This window comes from Plodia interpunctella, chromosome 14, assembly GCF_027563975.2.
Source record: "Plodia interpunctella isolate USDA-ARS_2022_Savannah chromosome 14, ilPloInte3.2, whole genome shotgun sequence".
In the NCBI taxonomy this organism is placed as follows: Eukaryota; Metazoa; Arthropoda; class Insecta; order Lepidoptera; family Pyralidae; genus Plodia; species Plodia interpunctella.
This window is the reverse complement of record NC_071307.1, coordinates 4,191,005-4,210,759: the sequence shown is the minus strand read 5'-3', so window position 1 is coordinate 4,210,759 and position 19,755 is coordinate 4,191,005. Positions and strand designations below refer to the sequence as shown.

At 33.7% G+C, this 19,755-nt stretch overlaps 1 protein-coding gene across 7 annotated transcripts in view; it reads right to left on the bottom strand.

Moving 5' to 3' along the window:
* LOC128675475 (histone-lysine N-methyltransferase PRDM16-like) overlaps positions 1-19,755 on the bottom strand; it is a 104,713-nt gene that overhangs the window by 23,609 nt on the left and 61,349 nt on the right. For 3 of the 7 annotated variants that reach the window (XM_053754903.2, XM_053754908.2, XM_053754909.2), the window contains one exon: positions 10,715-11,145. In XM_053754903.2, coding sequence (XP_053610878.1) covers positions 10,715-11,145 — 431 coding nt within the window. Of the gene's footprint in view, positions 1-10,714; positions 11,146-16,062; positions 16,416-19,755 lie in introns of those variants that run through there. The other 4 variants (XM_053754904.2, XM_053754910.2, XM_053754905.1 and 1 more) reach the window with 3 other exon arrangements.

Here is a 19,755-nt window from a genome sequence, read left to right as displayed (position 1 = left end):
AACTGAAGAAGATCACGATTTATGTGTCAAAAGAAAAAACTAAAGCAACGAATTCCCCAATTTGTTTTATTTTCATATTTTTCTCAAATTCTCAGCGACAACCCTAGCTTAAGACAAGGGTTCCCTAAGATAATTATCTTTTTTACAGCACCCGAGTTTTAATACCGTGATAAATGCCGCGGAAGGCTTGTCGCTGACGCGTAACCTAGGGTTGCCAAACTCCACGTTTGATTAATACCATACTTGTTCCGTCATTTTGTGCAACAGATGCTTTTTATTTTCTTTTTTTATCTCGTTTTAATTTTACGCCATATTAGACTGCCAGTAAGATGCATTGTGATCTTATTTAATGGGCAATTTATTTGTTTATTGCCTTTCTGTTTTTCTTATCGGATTGTCCGTGTACGATAATATTGGTACGCGATTTTAGTGATCATAATGATTGTGTTGTTATGCCATGTAATTGGTTTTCGCCTTCTACGTCTTATCATGCGAGCCATTGCTTAGGTAAGTATAATCTTTATGTCTAGTACTGATTACAAAAGTAGGTAAACTAAAACGTGGCAGGAAAGCTATATAAAATGTTAATTAATATTTTACGGGCGTTCCTATCTAAATTCTATTCCAGGATTTATAGATTTTATTACTTTGTAACTTATAAATAGATGTGAACATAGAACTAGGTATAGGTACTGATAGGAATTTGTTATCAATTACAGATTAGTTATTTAGCATTGTTTATCAAAGGTAATGGTTAACAAATCATCATTTCTATCATAGACTAAATAATATGTAAAATTATTACGTTACGGTATTTATGTTTATTGGAAAATATATATATATATACCTTAATATATTTTTTAGTTTGTTATTTTATGGACAATAAAGATATTTTCCTTGCGGAACGATCGGTCTATTCTTCCGACCAGTTTACTTGTCCAAACGGTCTAATTTCCCGATTTCGTATGGGTACTAGGCGCTAAGTCTAATTCATATCTAGTATGCTTCAATATGAAGAGGTGATCGGCCCTTCAAGTATCACAACACCGGATCAATACCACCCACAGTTTACCGAGCAATAGATCAAGTTAAAAAGCCCTAATTTCCACTTAAGTAAACACGAAACCCTCTATCAGGCAAGCACACATCTTCGTATAACCCGGCCAATTACAGTATTATGGCTCAATCGATGTGCGCCGTCAGAATTGAGTGTCTACGTCAAATTGCTGGTTGCAACCCTCGGTAAGTGATGCATCCTCACTGCCCTATGTTTTTTCTGTTTGAATATTAAGTGTTCGGTTATTTGGTTTTGGGGTATAATACAGGGTAAGTTATTTATAGGCGTTAAAGTTACGTATTCAATTAAAAGCAAGGATGTTAAATAAAAGTTATTTAAAGTATTACGCAATGCAAAACATTATTTTCTATGAAGGGAAGATGATTCTGTCTCGCTTGACACACATATAACAGAATACTTTATAACTCGTATTAAAATCAGAAATTTTCTCATAAAAATAGCGATATAGATATTTAATAGCGAGATATGCTACTCGTAACTGCAATTCAGTTTTACACACGAGTACCTATCATGTTAACTTTAGTTTAAGACGTAAAGTCAGGATTTTTGTGTCATTTCATTATATTTATTATTTACAGTTACACTCATTTCCAAGTCATCTTTTAAAAGTTCAAGTTCAAGCATAAGTAGATACTTCAGATGAGGTCACACGTCCTAGACACATCGTAGACATCGTGTCCACACTTAAGCATTACGTACTTTTACGTTTCAATATAAAAATAGTTGAGTATGGGAAAAACATACATTTAACTGAATTCCAGTTAAGTTACTGAAATATTAAAACACTTTATTTTCTTAATATTTAAATAATTCAAAAGATGTGTAATTTCATTAAATTACACATCTTTTGTAGCTATATGCGCTATTTGTATGCCATTGCATGCGCTGATCTTTACATAATAATGAAGTAGTCGTCGTCACGGGTTTTTAAATGAGGGTAGACAGAAATTGAAAGTAAACTAGGCAAAATGTATAAATATAATTACAAATTAAGTTCGAAATTGTGTAAGTTGTTCAAAGTGCTTAAAACTACACACAAAATCTCGTTTTACATAGAGTATGTATATACGACATAGAGGATCCAATTTGGCGCAGGCGTGGTAAATAAGCGCGCACACAAATTGTTATCTTGTGAAACGAGTCGTGTGATGCGGGCAACGACGCGTGATCACCGCAAGCGGAGCTCTTCAGAGCTAGGGATGCGAAATGGTCGATACAATTTGGACGATGGATAGACTAGGCGGGCATAATTTTAATGCTATTTTTTATGACCGTACTTCTTTAATATCCACAAACTAAAATTAATTATTAAATATTATTCCTGTAAACAACCACAAAGTTAAAAGAACAGTTAGTTGGTCTAATTCAAACATTAAAAATTATATAAAAACTTGAGTCTGATAAATAAATAACTCGGCATATTTATTTATAATAAAAGTATTATTTATAAAACATCAAAACAACAGTTTTCAAACACCACCAACAAATCAGCAAAAATCAATAAAATTCTAACTTTTCACCATACAAAAATTTTTTGTCAATTTGCCGCCATAATTCAAAACGTTGACTGCACATGGCAGGTAACATAACCGCGTCGCGAGCACATCACTAGAATTTATGAAATGTAATTTTCTGACGCGAGCGACCCGCGAACATTTGTAGCTTTTCCGAGTGGCGGGAAATTGCGATCTCCTTGTCGAGTGCAAACCGAGATCTATGTACCAGGTTAAACTGCAGTTTCTATATTCCTGTTTTTTATACGCTCTATACTGCTGTGCTTACTCTCGCCTAACTGTGAATACATAGGTATACCTAAAAAAATACTGGCTAACGAACTTTGCTCCTTCAGGAAATTAAAGATACAATGATTTTATGTGATTTTTCCAATTTTACTATATAATAATCAGTCAGTTCTTGTTTAAATCTTGTTCGATGATGCAATACTTAAATCCTTTTTACATTAATACACATTTGAAGTAATTAACTAAAACTATAAGAATTACTTTTAAATATGATTAATGACATACAAAACGGGATTCTCTAGAACCCCATCTAATTACACTAACAAATGGCTTAACGAAATGTTTCCGGTCGGAAAATGTCCGTGTGTCCTGGAAAAAATGTTAAAACGACCCCTCTTTCTTGTTTTTTTCGCATCTTGATCACATTTCAGGCTTGTTTCCTCTCCTGTCCTGGTTATCGGGAGGGAAAAGCATGGCTTCCGGTGAGGAAAGCCAACCACACTTTTATTTACTACTTTTTGTAAGCCACTTTTTGTCTTGTTGCCGATTAGATGGATGATATGTCCGAAGCATTTCCAATGACTACAAATAAAGGAAAACTTATTGTGGTTACGAATTATGTTGTGTTATTTATAATATACGTAAGTATTACAATTCGTAATTTTTGAGAACTGTTAGAAACAAGCAATATGTTTTCATGGTGTTAAAATATATATTCACATACATAAATTGTCTAATTCGCTCTTCATTTTGAAAAATCGTTAAAATAAATTGGCCTTAGTTTAAAAGATCATCAGATCGTCGGTATCTACTAACACATTTCTTTGCTGAGCTCAAATCCCTTTCATCCTAACAATTAGTCACGGATTTGAAATAATAAACGCATTCGCATATCGTCCGTTGTCACACGCCCTCATAAATAACCTGTGGATCTGCATCCGACGGCATTGTCACACGACGCCGAACAAATTAAGGGGAAATTACCAACTCCTTCTTCGGTCACGTTTCGACCATTAAATTGGAGACAAAACCTAATTCCTGACACGACGAAATATCCACGAAATGCTATCATTGCGCAAAAAATCCTAAAACCAACTTCCAGTTGCAATCCTGAACTGTCAAATCACAGGATTGTCAACTTTAACGTTCAAACAATACACGTACGTTACAACAATCTGTCGGATATTTTGGTAGTAGTGTAGGACTAGTGGGTGTTATGAATACGATAGTCTATTGATGCATCGCTCCCTGCTGATGAACACAAAGGCCCTATCGATTGTGCAGTGATCGGCGAACAATCGCTACTCCCAATTGTGGACGCATGTTTTGTTATATCAACACCGATACAAAGGTGACTGATGGATATATTAAACTATTTACTACAGGGGTTGGGACTTAGTCATACTATGTTGCAATTAAATTGAAAGAAAAGTTCTTCTCTTATTAGTTACTTGGTACAACAAATAATTTTTATCGTCAAAAAATATAGGAAATTTTGCTTTGATGACCAAAGTCTTTGCTAAAATATTGCATAAGTAAGACGACAATTAAACGTAAAGTGCCTATTTAAGTCAAGGTTTAGCACTAAGTATTATAAACTGTGGTTATTGAAAAACAAATGTAAATGGAACCTACATAGATAGACTCGTTAAACTCATGTTATCAATACGTTTTACTGACACACGAAACCAAATTCACATGATCACATCTATACTTTGGGAACTAAACTATCACATCCATGGTAGTCACATCTGTACGTGTTAAAACGGATTAACCAGAAGATTACACGAAAAAAACCTCCGACATAAAGACACCGACAGTTCGTCACGGTGACAATTGTTGGGATCCGGAATTATTCGGCTATTTTGTTGCCTTTTTTTTTAACTGCTGCCGTTTTTGCGTCTTGAATGTAGAGCAACTAGGGAGTGCCAATTAAAACCTCATTTGTTTGTAAATTGTTCCAAATATCTAAAGCCAAAGCAAATTCATATTTATTTAAACACTAATTTCGTAGGTGGGCTGATGATGAAGTAGGTAGATTAGTATCTAAGTAAGTCACAAATTCTTTTTAAATAGAGTCAAATTTACCTACTATTTAAAATAAATAATGACTTTGTTATGACAATATAATTCATTTGGAGTAAAATAAAGATGAAAAAGCGAAACTAAGAGATTGTTTCTCTCAACATCATTCAAACATAGAGGTGTTAATTCAGAAATAGCATCCACGTACTCCAGCAGGCAGTTGGCATCGAACGCATCAACACCGCCTCTGCCGAGCTTCTATAAACAACGAACCTAACCCAATAACCGGCCAATATCGCATTGCTTTCTGCGTATTCCATATTTTGTCTACATCCCTGGCGATGGCATGCAACCGACCAATGACGAAAGATCCTCTGCGATCACATTTCTCATACGCATCAGAAGAGCTCAAGAGGCCGATGTAAAATGGAGGAGTGTAACATTGTGGCGCGAACGTGCCGTGGCTTCAACTCCACGAGCTATTATTGTTCTGACCAGCACATATGAAATATTGCTCCACAGTGTACCGCAATGTTTTTGCGAACGCGATTTTCGTTGAGAAAAATATTAGCGCAAATAAGAAGCCGCAGGACGATTCGTGAGCGAACTTTGCAATGAGAAGTTGTTGTAGTTATGTTTTTGGGACGTGCTTCGGAACGTTTATTTTACACGAAGAAAACTAAAAGACATTTGAAAAGCATGGCAAGATTTTTATAAAATATCCCATTATCGTCAGCTGGAAAGTGTACAAACATCTAGATATTGTGCGAATGTTATAATGGTTTTCCATATAATTACAAGTGGAAATATGTTTCTGAAGATTATCCATTATATTTTCGGTATTTATTACGTCTAGACTTTCACAATTTCGAATTATCGCCAGTGTAGATTATTATTGTTATTTTATCTAAACTAAAACAGCAATACAGATAAAAAACACCCCAATAGTTGTCGATGCCGACCGATGCGGGGCAAGTGACAATGACACGGTGTATAAGATACAGCTCCTATCGCGCCTCGGATTAGCCCATTGAAATCGAGATTAGCTGATAACTGTATAATAATAACAGATATGTTTTGATGCTCCTTGCTAGGGGCTGGGGAAGTACTTGCAATATTTGGGGTTAAGACACGGTTATTAGGGTTGGTGAAAGAAAACATGAAATTTGGTGATGACTATGAAAAGCAATCGTTGAAATGATGGTATATAAATAGATAGGTATATACCTATAATGGTCCATCATTTTAAAAAAATCTGATTTTAAACTACATCTCTGGCAAAAAAGAATATAAATCTTCTTACATTCTACTACAAATCTGTATCTTTAAAATATATTTCGATATACTATCTCAAAAAACAAATTCAATTAATTGCTCCGATCAATCAAATGTAGCAAAAGAAATTTTGGGAATATCATAAGGAAATTGGAGTTGCGAAAAGCATTCAATTATTCGTTTTATCTCAGACTCTCGTAAATCTATAACAGAATCGATATTTGGAATCGACAGCCATCTGCCTGCAAATCGATATACACATCCAATAGAGGTATTCAGGTAAATTCCCTTTTGCGCTTCTAACCGAAACGAAATTGCAATCTTTATTCATTTTTTGATAAGTATATTTATGTTGACTGTTTGTTGCTTATGTAGTGGTGTTTGATAGATAAATTGCTTGTAAGAGACATTTTATGGCTGCCTTCTCTGGAACGACTTAATTTTCAAGAAGGCTCCTTTTAGTGACTGTAGGAATCAAAAAGAATTACGTTTTTTTGAACTTAAGAAACTTAAGAAACATCTTAAACGTACTTCGCTCGATCAGAAAAAATATTTAATTTCGTCAGTTTTCATAAAGCCGTACTTAAATATTATTTACAATTCATATTAATTCACACCGAAAGGTAGAAAATAAAGTACCTAAGTATATATTTTGACGGCTAAGATTTTTTAAATTTATTATTATTTGCAACTGGTCTGGTCTACTACTGGTCTTAAATCTACGAAGATTTTCACTAATCTACTAGGACTGATTTTAACAAATAAAATAAAAGCCCAGAGTTTTAACAAAATGTTCTAAGTACATAACTGTTAATTAAGGTGTGATATAAAAAACATATTTTGAAATGTTATTCGGTTATTTTCTAATGATAGTAATTTATTATTGTAACCAGTTTTATTCATTAACTCTGGCGTCAAAGAGATTACACCAAGAGTAGCAATGTGTACAATAATAATATTTTATATTTATTATTACGAATATGACAATAGCGACAACGCCTACCGTAATGAAGATGTAATGGGGTCGTAATCCTTTACGAAGGGGGTGGCTCAAAGGATGTCACGATATGACAGATATTTTGACAGATATTCTGACAGTAATGCAACGGAGCTACCAGGCTATTAATTCTTTTTAAATTTTAATTCTTGCTGCTAATATGAGATCGAAGTAGCATCTGCAAATCGATCAATCACAACGATATATTATGTGAAGTTAAAATAATTTCATTCGTGAAAATTAGCAGTATAGCTCGTTTGTCGCTTTAATCTAAGATTTTTTAAATATCAACGTAATTTCGGTATGTAAGTGAAAAGCACACACGTTCAAACAAAAATTTTAACTAGGTATACAGTTTCTGTAAGTGTAAATGTCAAATATGCTTTGACCATTTTAAAGATTTCAGGCAGCCATTTTTTTTTTCATTCCCTATGAACTCAAAAAATTTCAATACTGGAACGCAAACATAGCATTTAAACCATCGTATATTGTTATCCATTTCGAAATAAAATACACTATTGACATATTATTCAAGCACCGACGCTTCGGGACGAAAAATCAACAGAATCGCATAATTTATTCACGGCCAATTCTCTCTCTCAAACCAAATATAGCCGGTAAAATCCAGTTTTTAATGCCAGCAGTATTGGTTTTTGCAATAATAATTACCGTCGCCCATTACTTGCCAATTTCTCATCAATTTTGACATTTACACCCCGTGGAATACTAATCAACAATTTGATTGACACTTTTTGAGATGAGTAGGTATCTAAAAACAAGTTTATCAAATTATAAATTTATTTAACATTTCCTTTTAAATAATATTATATCGATTCCTTTGAACAACAATTTGCATGTGGTCTGTTGGGGCTTCACAAAGACATCTATAATTTTTTACCATTCTTCATTGAGATATTTATCTATAAAATATGAATACGAGTGGATTATAAAAAGAAATCTCTTCTCGAACTCTGTGAGAATATATTTGAAATCTACGTCGCGATGCACTTAATTGAATAAAAGTTTTACTAACAAATTGTACAAAGGAAAAGATGCGTTTCAAGAGATTTGGCGACGTTTAAAATTGTAAAAAACTTGCCAATCAAGTTGCCATTTTAAAGTATGAATGTGACATCTTTGACAATTTTACCGTTATCGTCTTTTTGGTGAAAAAAGTGTAAATTGGATAAAAAATTGTTGACAGGGGGTCACGCCTAAACCGAAATTAGGGTTTCGTCAAACGCAACCTTTTCCTTGCACTTTGACATGGGATATTCAATTCTTTGATTACCCGGATTCGTTTTTTTTATAGTTTGAAGATTTTTATTGAGATATCGACATTTGGGAAACGGTGGTTAGATAAATGTTACCATAGCGGATTCACAATAGAACCCTTTAAGTTTACTTAGACATGTGAAATATTTGAATTGCCTACTTAAATGCGTTGCTGTGTTAAATCTACCCCTATACATTGTACGGGTAGATCTATGGAAAATTTAACAGCCGCTTCATCTATCGATCAGCTTGATGTTAAATCCAAGCAAGTTTTTGAACACCTGTTTTATTAGTTCAATTAGTTTTTATTTGCTAAATATTAGTACTTAATTCTATACGAATTGGAATGTATCTCGAAAATATTTTGTATTAATCGAACTAATTATTCAATGCCATTATAATTTTCGCTTACTAACATTACTATATGTTTGATCTATCAAATCCACTATCGGAACGTCAACTAAGGCAAGCCACATCACCAGCATCAAAGGGCCTTCCCGCCCATTGGTCTGGAAGCGGTCAGCTCTCTAATGACGTGCCACGATTGGCGCTTTTAACAACTGTCACGTACACTGGTGCATGTCGACACAGCACTTCATGTTATTGTAAATGCGAAAGACTAGTGATAGGTAGTTGATCGGAACAAGGAAATAATGGCTGCTATAGAGACTGCAAAGACAGTACAATGTTCAATATAAACTTAATGCCGTAATAAATCTAGAGTATATATTCACAAACGCTGTCAATAAAATTTTAAAGATATCAATATCAGATTATAATATTGACAATGTTATCAACATAGTTGAATTGAAAAGTCATAATAACATTTGATATGAAATTTAAGTAATAACAATTATTATTAATATTTTTGTTTACAACAAAGTGCATGGTGAAGTAACAAGTGAAGATATTGCCTACATATCTACTGAAGTAGATATGCTGTAGATGTACCTACCAAAATAAAACTATACTTATGATCAAAAATGGTACACTACAAGCAAAATATTATGAAATACCCCAGGGTCTTACAATTTTATAAGGTAAATAAATTATTTTTTATTCAACATTTGATATTCGTATAAAGCAGCAAGATAACTTTGCATAGCAGAATACTCAAGGCGTTTCTATCGTGGGCGTTCTTATTCCAACTATCTGCAATTGTCATAATAAACCGGACGTGCAAAATCGGGATGCGCATGCGCATATCGAATGTCTGACACACGAGACACTGCTCAGTGATGTCGTGGGTGTCGAGTTGCAGAGAAACCACTATTGTTTGACGGACGGACATTTAGTTCCGGTCTATTAAAGGTTCTTTGTTGTTGACATCACTGTCTGTAGGCCAGATAGTGATGAATTCAGTAATGTGTTGCTTTTATTTTACTATGTAGTATGTGAAACATAGTATAAAAAAGTATCAAAAGAAAGCATCATTATTGCATTGTGTTTCGATGTCTATCTTGCTTTGCATTATCTTGTTTCAATTAAGGGCTAATCATTAATCGTAAGTTGACAGATAAAATTATATCCAAGTGAAAAAGTTGAAAAATCTTAGAAAAAGGCCCAGTTATGCGGAAGCTAGATAACCTAACGAAAAAGGTCTCAGTCTCCTAATGCAGAGTTCAAAATGCACGTGATCAATTTTACTCAACTATAGATAGAATTATATTTTAAATTGCAAGAAACTAAATACTTTTCGGATCCACGTAATCCGGGAATCGAACCAGACAAACAATTGATTTCCGTTTCCTCGGGAGATAACGCGGTCGACTCACCCCGGCCCCTTGCAAATTATGAAGTATTCAATTCTTGTCATCCGCGCATACGTAGAATCTTGTGCGATAAAATCGTTTAAATTTATAGCACTTTTGATAACGAACCATCATATAAAGCAAAAAGTATTAAGCAAAAAGTTTGTGTAACAAACCGTTTAAATAATAATTTCTAAAATACCAATTACTTTCGACAGCGTCAATGACGTAACTTATCTTTTCTTGAAAACAATTGACCTTAGCAATCAACACAAAAATTCATTTCGAACTCATTAGTCCCGTCCTAAACAAAAATTTGACACGGTAACTCGTCACCAGAATTATAAAAAAAGGACAACCGAAAGAACACGGCTACTTAGAGAGTTCAATAAAATCAACACTTTATTGCATCCGTGTTTGACGTTCCTCAATTTCGGGTTAATTTATAACAAGCGATCGTTTCTGACACTTAATTTTCACACTCGAGCACAAGTGGTTCGTTCAAAGTTGTAAGTCAGCTTAACAAGGAAGAAAGAGGGCCTTGTCATCACAGATTACAAAAAGGTCTTACCTCCCAGGCGTATTTGGAGTCCAACGGCTGCGTTCCCCACTTTCCGACGAAAGGGCCGTACTTTGTTCCAACCAGAATATTAGATCTCGCAAAAACACCGCCATTTTTTAGTATCAGCTCACCAGGTATATTAATTTCTTTTATTTCATCTTCTGGTGGTTCTTTGATATCTTTTGGGCTTTTTTCTGGATCTAGATACCTTTGGTTTTGTAAATCTAATGGTCTTTGTAAGAAGCCAGGGGCGTATTCAGGGTAGTTGGAAGGTAGGTATGTGTCTGATAGGCCGAAGTCTAAGGAGCCGTAGTACTCTTTGAGGTCGGCTCCGGGAGGCATGTTCTCCTGCTTGATGTGGACTAGAGTGGGGGCTGATTCTGAAGTGGCGGAGTCAGTGGGGCTGGGCGGGGGGCTGCCAGATTCTTGACTGTCTGCTGCTGTGAAAGAAAAATAATATTTAGACAAAATTCTTTAGATATTCGTTTATAATATATAGCTTTATTGTACATAATTAACAATTTAAAAATAATAATATAAAGATGTATAACGGCGGACTATCTCGTGTAGGGATCTCACGCAGTACTTGATGCTTTTAAATGAGACATAAAAATGTTTATCATTACAGTATTGATATAATATTTTATATGAAACATTTTCAACTTATATTTTCAAGTGCTAAATGTGGACTTTAACTTATATATCAAAATTGTATAACAAATATGACCCCGAAATTGTGTCACATATTTTTTTTTAGTTAAATGAGAAACATTTTATTTGTATGTAATGAAATACCATAGGACCATCAAGTTTATTGTATCACGTGGCATAGCAACACCACCTGAACCTCAGCTATAAAAAGTAAAGACAAGCTAAAGATAAATAATAAAACACAAAAATTAAGACGCGCAGCCGTTCTTTGTGTCCGTTTCCGCTTGCCACAAAGCGCTTCCGCTTGTCTCTTGTGTCTCGGAGCATCCCCAACAAATGCAGATCCAGATTTGCTTTACTTTTTTCAAATGTTGTTTTTAATATTTGCATGGGCATATGCACGGTACTTATTTATTTTAAGGTTGCTTTTAAAATATAAGTTTTGTAACACTTTCGTTGCTATGTATTAGCTAAATCTAAGAAAAAAAGATTTTATTATTGTCTTTTATTAGTTGCCCAAAAATACTTTGGTGTAGGCACTTTGAAAAACCCTTTGTAATCGAGTATTTTTTCATTTGACAGTAACTTATTTTTCCCTTAAGATATTTTTTCGTTCGAATTATCAATAATTTATCGAATTTGAACTTATCAAACTAATGCCTCCATAAAAATATTTAACGAAGGAAACAAATTCGTAACACGCGTGTCATCAATAAAATACAACCCCAAGCAAATACAGCTGAAAGAGACACTCCATAAATCATAAACCACCCTATTACTGCTAATATAGTTGTTAAAACAACCCCTATCTAGTCCATACGTCTTCCTAGCACGTGGCATGAAAAAAACTCCATAAAATTAGACGCTTGATAAACGTTCTATACAAGAGAATGATAACTGCTTAACATAACAAAAGTGCAAGCCCTAATGTAAGACATAATACACAGGATGCGTAAGCGTCTTAAAGAATAACAGCGGTTCGCAGTTATTAAGTGAATTTCACCTGTCAATACGGACATTGACATTATTTTAAAATCAGAACCTTAATTTTTTTAATTCATAGACTGTTCTGCAAACGCGACCAGTATTAATTTCAATCTTTTGTCAGCAAACGCAAGACTTGAATACCCACACCATTTCAAATGAAATCACAATTCAATATTATTACTTTTTTAAAATATTATATTACTCATTAGTTCTATAAATGAATTCAGTAGGTGTTGCAATATGCGAATCCACCTGTCGATGTCGATGTAAGCATAGATAATTAATTTTGAATGTTGCTGGCTGCACAGATGGGCTGTCGTAAAAAGAATTTCAAATTCAAATTAGCTGTTGTGAATCGCGTTTGTCCGCGAATGCTTCGTGCACGGACAATACGGACGAGCCGTCGTTAAATCTTCGGTTTCCGTAGAAACCACTCGATTTAAAATAAGAACATCGTTTGAACAAAATATGCGTAGAGTCGACTTTCACCATGATGTGTTTCTATATTCTTTTATGTTAATAAAGCGAAATAAAATTGGTACTTTGGCAATGGAAACATAAACATAATGGTAAAATATAGTATTATAGTGACATATTCATTACATGAAGGTGCTCTAATGGCATTTGTTAAGGTCTAGTAACTGGTCTGACCTGACCTAATCCAACCCTCTTGTTCTTGGTAATAATTTGTAGTTTTGAGAAATATTATTTAACCACAACATAACGTGCAAATTATACTTTACAGTATTTGATATTGAGAAAAACGAGACAAGATATTTTTGAACTATCATAGGCTTTAACTTTAATTTAATTAATAGAATTTAAATCTAGGTACAAGTAGGTGTTCTTTTTAGTAGGTGTTACACCTACTAAAAATAATACAGGCCACTAACAAATTGAAAAGAATGACAGAACAGATCATAAATAAGTTTTAAAAATCAAATGTCTTTGTAGGCGTCTTCACAGTTCTGTCCAGCAGACCCCACTGCAAGCCGATTTCACGAGTTAGCCATGCGACTGACAATAACCAAGTTTACACCGCTGTCACCGAGTTCACGGTCCTCGCATAAACCGCCACGAAAAGGCTATAAATCATAATCCAAGTGACACAAGGTTTAAAATTGTTTGTCGTGTATTTTTAACAGGCTTTCCGTAAGGCCATTTGCATATTGTAAACAGTTGTCTTTGCTGGCTAAGTGTTATGTCTTAAGCAGATAAATACCATTGGTCAACTCAAATGAATGAACAGTGATTATGACCTGGAACTACAATATAAAAAAGTCATCAGAAATGCATTTTATTAATGAGGATGTGTAATAAAACTACATGTCTTCTTTCACAAGCATGCGGTCCCGATAATATTTCAAAAAAATATTGTGTAAAAAATATTCCAGTGAATCAATTCTGGAACAGTGCTTGGGTGACTGAAACCGCGGTCCCTATTTCTTGCGGTTCCAGTCGCTCTCATTGGACGATTGGGACCGCAAGAAATTGGGTCCCAAGATATAGGTACAAAGACGTCTTATAAGACAAAGACAACGTCTTATGAAGTAGAAAGTGTAAGAAGATGGTAGGCGTGAAGCATGCCTCATCCGAATTCATTGGCGGACAATGGAGGAAGAATTTCGCGGAAAATAGACTTTCCAACGTTTCTGCGGTAGAAAGTTATAGCTAAAAATATCGCCTTTGATGGTTTTAGTCTTGTTGAGCTTTGAAATTTACATTTCACTCATGATGTACTCCTATTGGTATCGATGGGTATGTACTATTTGTGTATAGCAGAGTCAACAAGATATACCAAACCGAAATAATTACAAAATTCTACTATTTATGCCGTAACTGTATTTTTGCCTCTTAAAGAACTTTCGTTTTAACTCTTAAAGAACTTTTGCTTTAGAACTTTCGTTCAACTTTAGATATGATCGATCGAATGTACAATGGGCGAACTCTGGGCTCTGACGTTCAACGGCTGAGGAAACAACCGAAAAACGGTCAGATGAGAGAGACATATCGAATGTACCATGACTGGACTATCCAAATAGAGGAATCAATATTTTATGCGATAAATATGTAGAGATAACTCTCAACGTCTTTTATGAACTTGCCTCAACTAAGAGGGCAAGTTATCTGTAAAATAATATTAACAGAAACACACAAATATTTATAAAATCTCAATAAATATATAAATCAGTACCGCGTGATAGTTTCAATAATATTCCGACGGATTAGAATAATTGAATTTTGTTGTTTGCACTAGGGGGTGATTTAAATAAAATAACTGACGTGTGTGAAGACGCGGGTACAGATAGATAATCTATATAACACACGGGGTTCCATATAAATCGATATATGGACGGTACAGTTTTTAGTAACTTTTAATGAAAATTAAAAAATAGGCGGAAAAATAAACATCATTTTGTTGAACAATTTTTATACGATTTTATTAAGCTTGTTGTATTTATTTATTTAACTCAAATATAGTAAGTGAAGTTTTTACGTAAATTTTGTAAAACTCGTTAAAAAAATAAATAATGTACTATATATTTAGAGATTTAGTTTTAAGAGAATATTACCTAGTTTGATCATCGAAACTTAAATGTATTCATTGTAATTCACAAACAAAAGATTCATTATTATATTTCTCATTTGTTCAAGGATTAAAACTTCTTACTCCATAAATATTTTTCGGGACATAGATTTAAAATGAAAAAAAAACAGCTTCAGTGGGAATTTATAAAAAAGCTGACCAAAACTCAGCGTATATTTTATTATTTACATATAACTCTTGACACTTCAATATTATAAACAATTCCTAACAACTTAAGTTGGGCCAATAACAAAAACAAACAAGCTTTGCAACCCGGCGGCGCCCGCCAAAAGATGACACCACCGTGTGGTTACAAAAAATGGTTATGGTTTTCGCACGCCCTTAACAGAACCACAGATAACACTTGAAAACAGAAAAAATATTAAGTACTTTTTCTGTTTTCAAGTTTTTGCTGTTGGAACTACATATTTTTTATCTTTTGATGTTAAAAATTAGACAAAAGTCAGAGAAGAAATAAACTTAGTACTAAAACTAATTAACATTAATTAGTTTTAGTATTAAGTTTATTTCTTTTAAACATTTCTTTTTACACATTACTTATAGTTTAACTTTCATTCGCAAATTGATTCCTAGTTATAAAAGTTTTGCTTAATGATAATGTTTTTTTAATGAAATAACTAGACGAGCTATAATTCATATCCATCCATTTCTACTAATATGAAATTGTGTTTGTTTGTCCGTAAAACGGAGGACTAGATTGAATCTAATTTTAATGTGGAAATAGTTTGAGTGCTGGAGAGTAACATTATCTATTTGCCGTGGATGGATCCGCGGGCAACACCTTGTATTACAAATGTGAAAGGGTGTTCATTTATTGTCCTTCTTTCACGACAAAACGGAGCATTAGATTCAGGTGATTATTAATGTGGTGATAGTTGGAGAGCGTGGGCTACTTTTTTAGCGGACAGGGCCGCGGGCTAAAGCTATATAATAAGAATAAGAATAAAAGATCCTTAAAAGTAAATATGAGTTAAAGAAACTAATAAGTGAATAACGTATATACATTCAAATTGTGTCATATGTCTACCTAATTAGAAAGGCGTTTCAAGATTTAATTGTGGGTCGATAAACATTTTATAGTCGTCTATCAAGATAATTAGACATATCTTACCAGATATCTTCATTTTTGGATCAGTATCAAAGTTCAGCATTCGGCGAAATTGTAACATGATATTGTCATAGTCCATCAGCACTCACAGCCCGGTACAATCAGCATGTCCATTAAAATAATTAAGTATGTTTCCACTTTATTTCAAATATGATAATCTCTTCGAGATATATAATTTCCTATAAGGTATCATAATTTTTTATTTAAGTACACGAAAATTTCAAAGTTCACAAGACGCAGCACTCATTTAAAATTAGAACACCATCGCGGTCGAAATTCAAAATGTTTAGTGATGCGAACGTGTTCAATAGTCGCGTGCTAATCGAATATCAGGGACCGCGCGGCGCGACGTACGGGGCCCGAATAACCAGAACGGGAGGAAGCGAGAGCAAGCTCATCCCTAGAATCCCGAATCATACCCTCGCCCGGGTATGACACCCCGCCCCGCGCCACCCCGCCCCGCCCCTCCTATATCTTTGTTACCCCTCTCTCTCTTTCAGGGCGCCTACAAGGTTGTCTGAAAATAATTCTCCCGCTTTTTCAACTGACATTGCTTTGTCCGCTAAAAAAGCACAAAACGTGAACCGTTACGCTAATTGTGTTTGTTTCTAAATATATTTTAACCTTAAATATTCTTTTAGGTAGCTCGTATGAGTTTCAGTAGAGTTTCACTTTAATATCTTTGGATGTAACTAGTGATGGGAATCTCAGGCGAATAAAACAATACAATTATTTACAACAGAAATAAATATTATTATGACCGAGCAGTAACATTATAAATATGATATGTATTTCCTAAAGTTTGCAAAACGGTAAGTTTAAACTAAATCATTAATTACTCGTAAGGTTTTCTATACTATTCTAAAATAAGTGGCTAGTCGAAATCATTGTCACGGTTACATTTGCAGTGTAGATATCTGCAGCCTTATATACGTACGCAGTTGCTAATAATAAGGAAACTTGATCCAAAAACAGTCGTTAAAATAATGCAATATGAAACTTACATAGAAAAGATTAAACAGAAGCTTTATTGAAGAACTGTGATTAAGTACAATATTTTACAGCGGGATCGACCTACAAACAGTAGTCCTCAGTTATCGACAGAGCCTATAACAAATCACTATATGACACGACCAGAATAGGTAGACCTCAGATATTCTACGTAGGTAACCCTTTTTCTTATGTAGATTGAGTAGAAACGTAAAGGCAGGAGTTTCTTTTCATACTGGCTGGCGATACGACACAAGGCGTCGATTAAGAAAACAAACTGAATTGAATGAGTATTGCAATCTATGGATTAACGATTCGATTGACAGTATTATATTAAAAATAAAATAAAGTGGTAGTACAACAAAACACAATTATAATCACATAGTTTTTACAAAATAAACCTAAAAAATTATAGATAAAGACATATCTGTATACAAAAGCCAAATGATTATAAACTTATGATTATAAAATTTCCAAAGGTTCACAGTAAGACGGTTTCAAATGCATTATGCAATTCTGATTGATTACTATAATCGATTACAATAACGTAAGCAGTAATGCCTCTTTTCCATAAACCTTTTATGTAATATTATATGCATATGCATATTAAAGTATTATTATTGTACGAGTACACTACTACATACTATACACATCTTTGTTGTCATAATATAAATTCAAATCATCATTAAGATGGCTAGTATGGCTACATATTAAACAAAAGAAATTGAAAAAGTTTTTCACCTACCGTCGCCATGACCGTCAATTTTATCACAAAATTTCCACGGCTGAAAATAGCAACGCAAGTGAGACGGCAGATAACTAGATAATGCTCAAGATCTGTGCCTGGCGCTGTGATTGGTCGACGAGGAGAGTGGGCGTGCCTGTGCGCGGATGCGCCAATGGGATGATCCTTATTATCTACTCCGCGGAGTCTGTAGTGATGTACTTACAGGTGGCCTGAATCTAGAGCGCCATAGCTACGTATAAGTTACAGCTATAGAGTAATGTTCCAAGTTTGAATTTCTGTAACGCGCTGTTAGTTTTTCCTGCCAGTAATAGTATTAATCTATTGAGCATTAATTTTTATTTGAATGGACATAATATATACACTAGCGTAGTTATTCTTAACGTATAGAATAATAATGAATTGACTATTAGTCTATAAATACATAAATGAATTTTAATGTTAAAATAAATACTAACCACACCTATACAAATTTAATTAAATCTTGACACACGGATAGTTAGGTAGACATTAGCAATCCGATATCAAATCAAAGGCGACAACTAGAATCGATTTGCGACAGACACGTCAGCTGATAATCGATTTCCGTGCAGATGCGGTAATCGATTCATCACACCTCGCTTTTATCGGGGACTCCAACACTTATGAGATCAGTTTCTTGATAAGAATGAATTCTTATACAAAAATGTAACTAATTTAAACTCAGATATTTACCTATAATATATATACTGATAAATAAAGTTATTACTTTTATGATTAAGATAAAATATAGTATAAGTACATAATGATAATATTGTAATATATTTCGTATTGTGTCTGAAATATGCATTTAATTTATATTCAACTATTTAATATTTTTATATATTCATTTAATTTGTCTCAAAAAATAATAATAAATATTTAGGGATAAAATACAGAGATTGAGATACTAACTCAACGATACTATTCTATAACAAAATCTTTATTAACAAAGACGCATAGAAAATCAATTAAATTAATTATTCTGAGTTATCCTGCAATTTCTAATACACTCAATTAATTTGAAATCATGTCGTAAAATGTTCTTCATTTAAGATTAATATTCTATAACATTCTTAAATTTTGAATCATTGCTCTTATTCATTATTTTACTTGAGATTCGTCCGTCGAATACTAGATCTTTAATAAAAAAATATTCATATCGAATGTATACCACAAAAAACACAGTGTCATACTGTATTCAACAGTAGCTTACAGGTATCTGATGTGACTTTTATGATATCTAAATATGAATCATTTTTATTCACGTACCGCTCTGACCCGGTTATTATGACAAATGTTGTTCCTTCATTCTTAAAGCGAGCAGTGTCGCAACTTCTAATAAATTCACGGACTAACATGTATACGAGTATATTAAAGGATATAAATTTTCATACAGAAGGAATTTAAAACGGTTGGTTTACGAGAAAGAAACGCAATGGCGGTGAATATAAATAACATTGATGCATTATACTTTAATGTATGGATTTGATTTTTTTATTGATTTATCTGATAATTTATTTCAACTATTTTATATTGCTTGATAAAATTATATATATATTCTAATATTGCAGGCCTGTAAGGGTAAACTGTTGGAACTGTTGTACCTATTGTATGTGCCATCTATACCTTGTACTGCACAGTTATTGCAATAAAGATATTTGAGTTTGAGTTTACTAATAGGTATTATAAATGCGAGAGTAATATACATAATTTGTAAGGTTTCATTACTGAATGTTGGTGAACATTCAGTAATGAATCCTTACAAAGAGGTAGGTATAATAAATGCGAAAGTAAGTTTGTTTGTTACCCCTTCACACTTTATCTACTCAACAAATCTTCTTGAAATTTTGCATAAATGTAGTTTGAAGTCGGGAAAGGACTCTAACTGTTCCCGTGGGAAATTCACACGGGCGTTGCCGCGGGCAAAAGCTAGTAGGCAT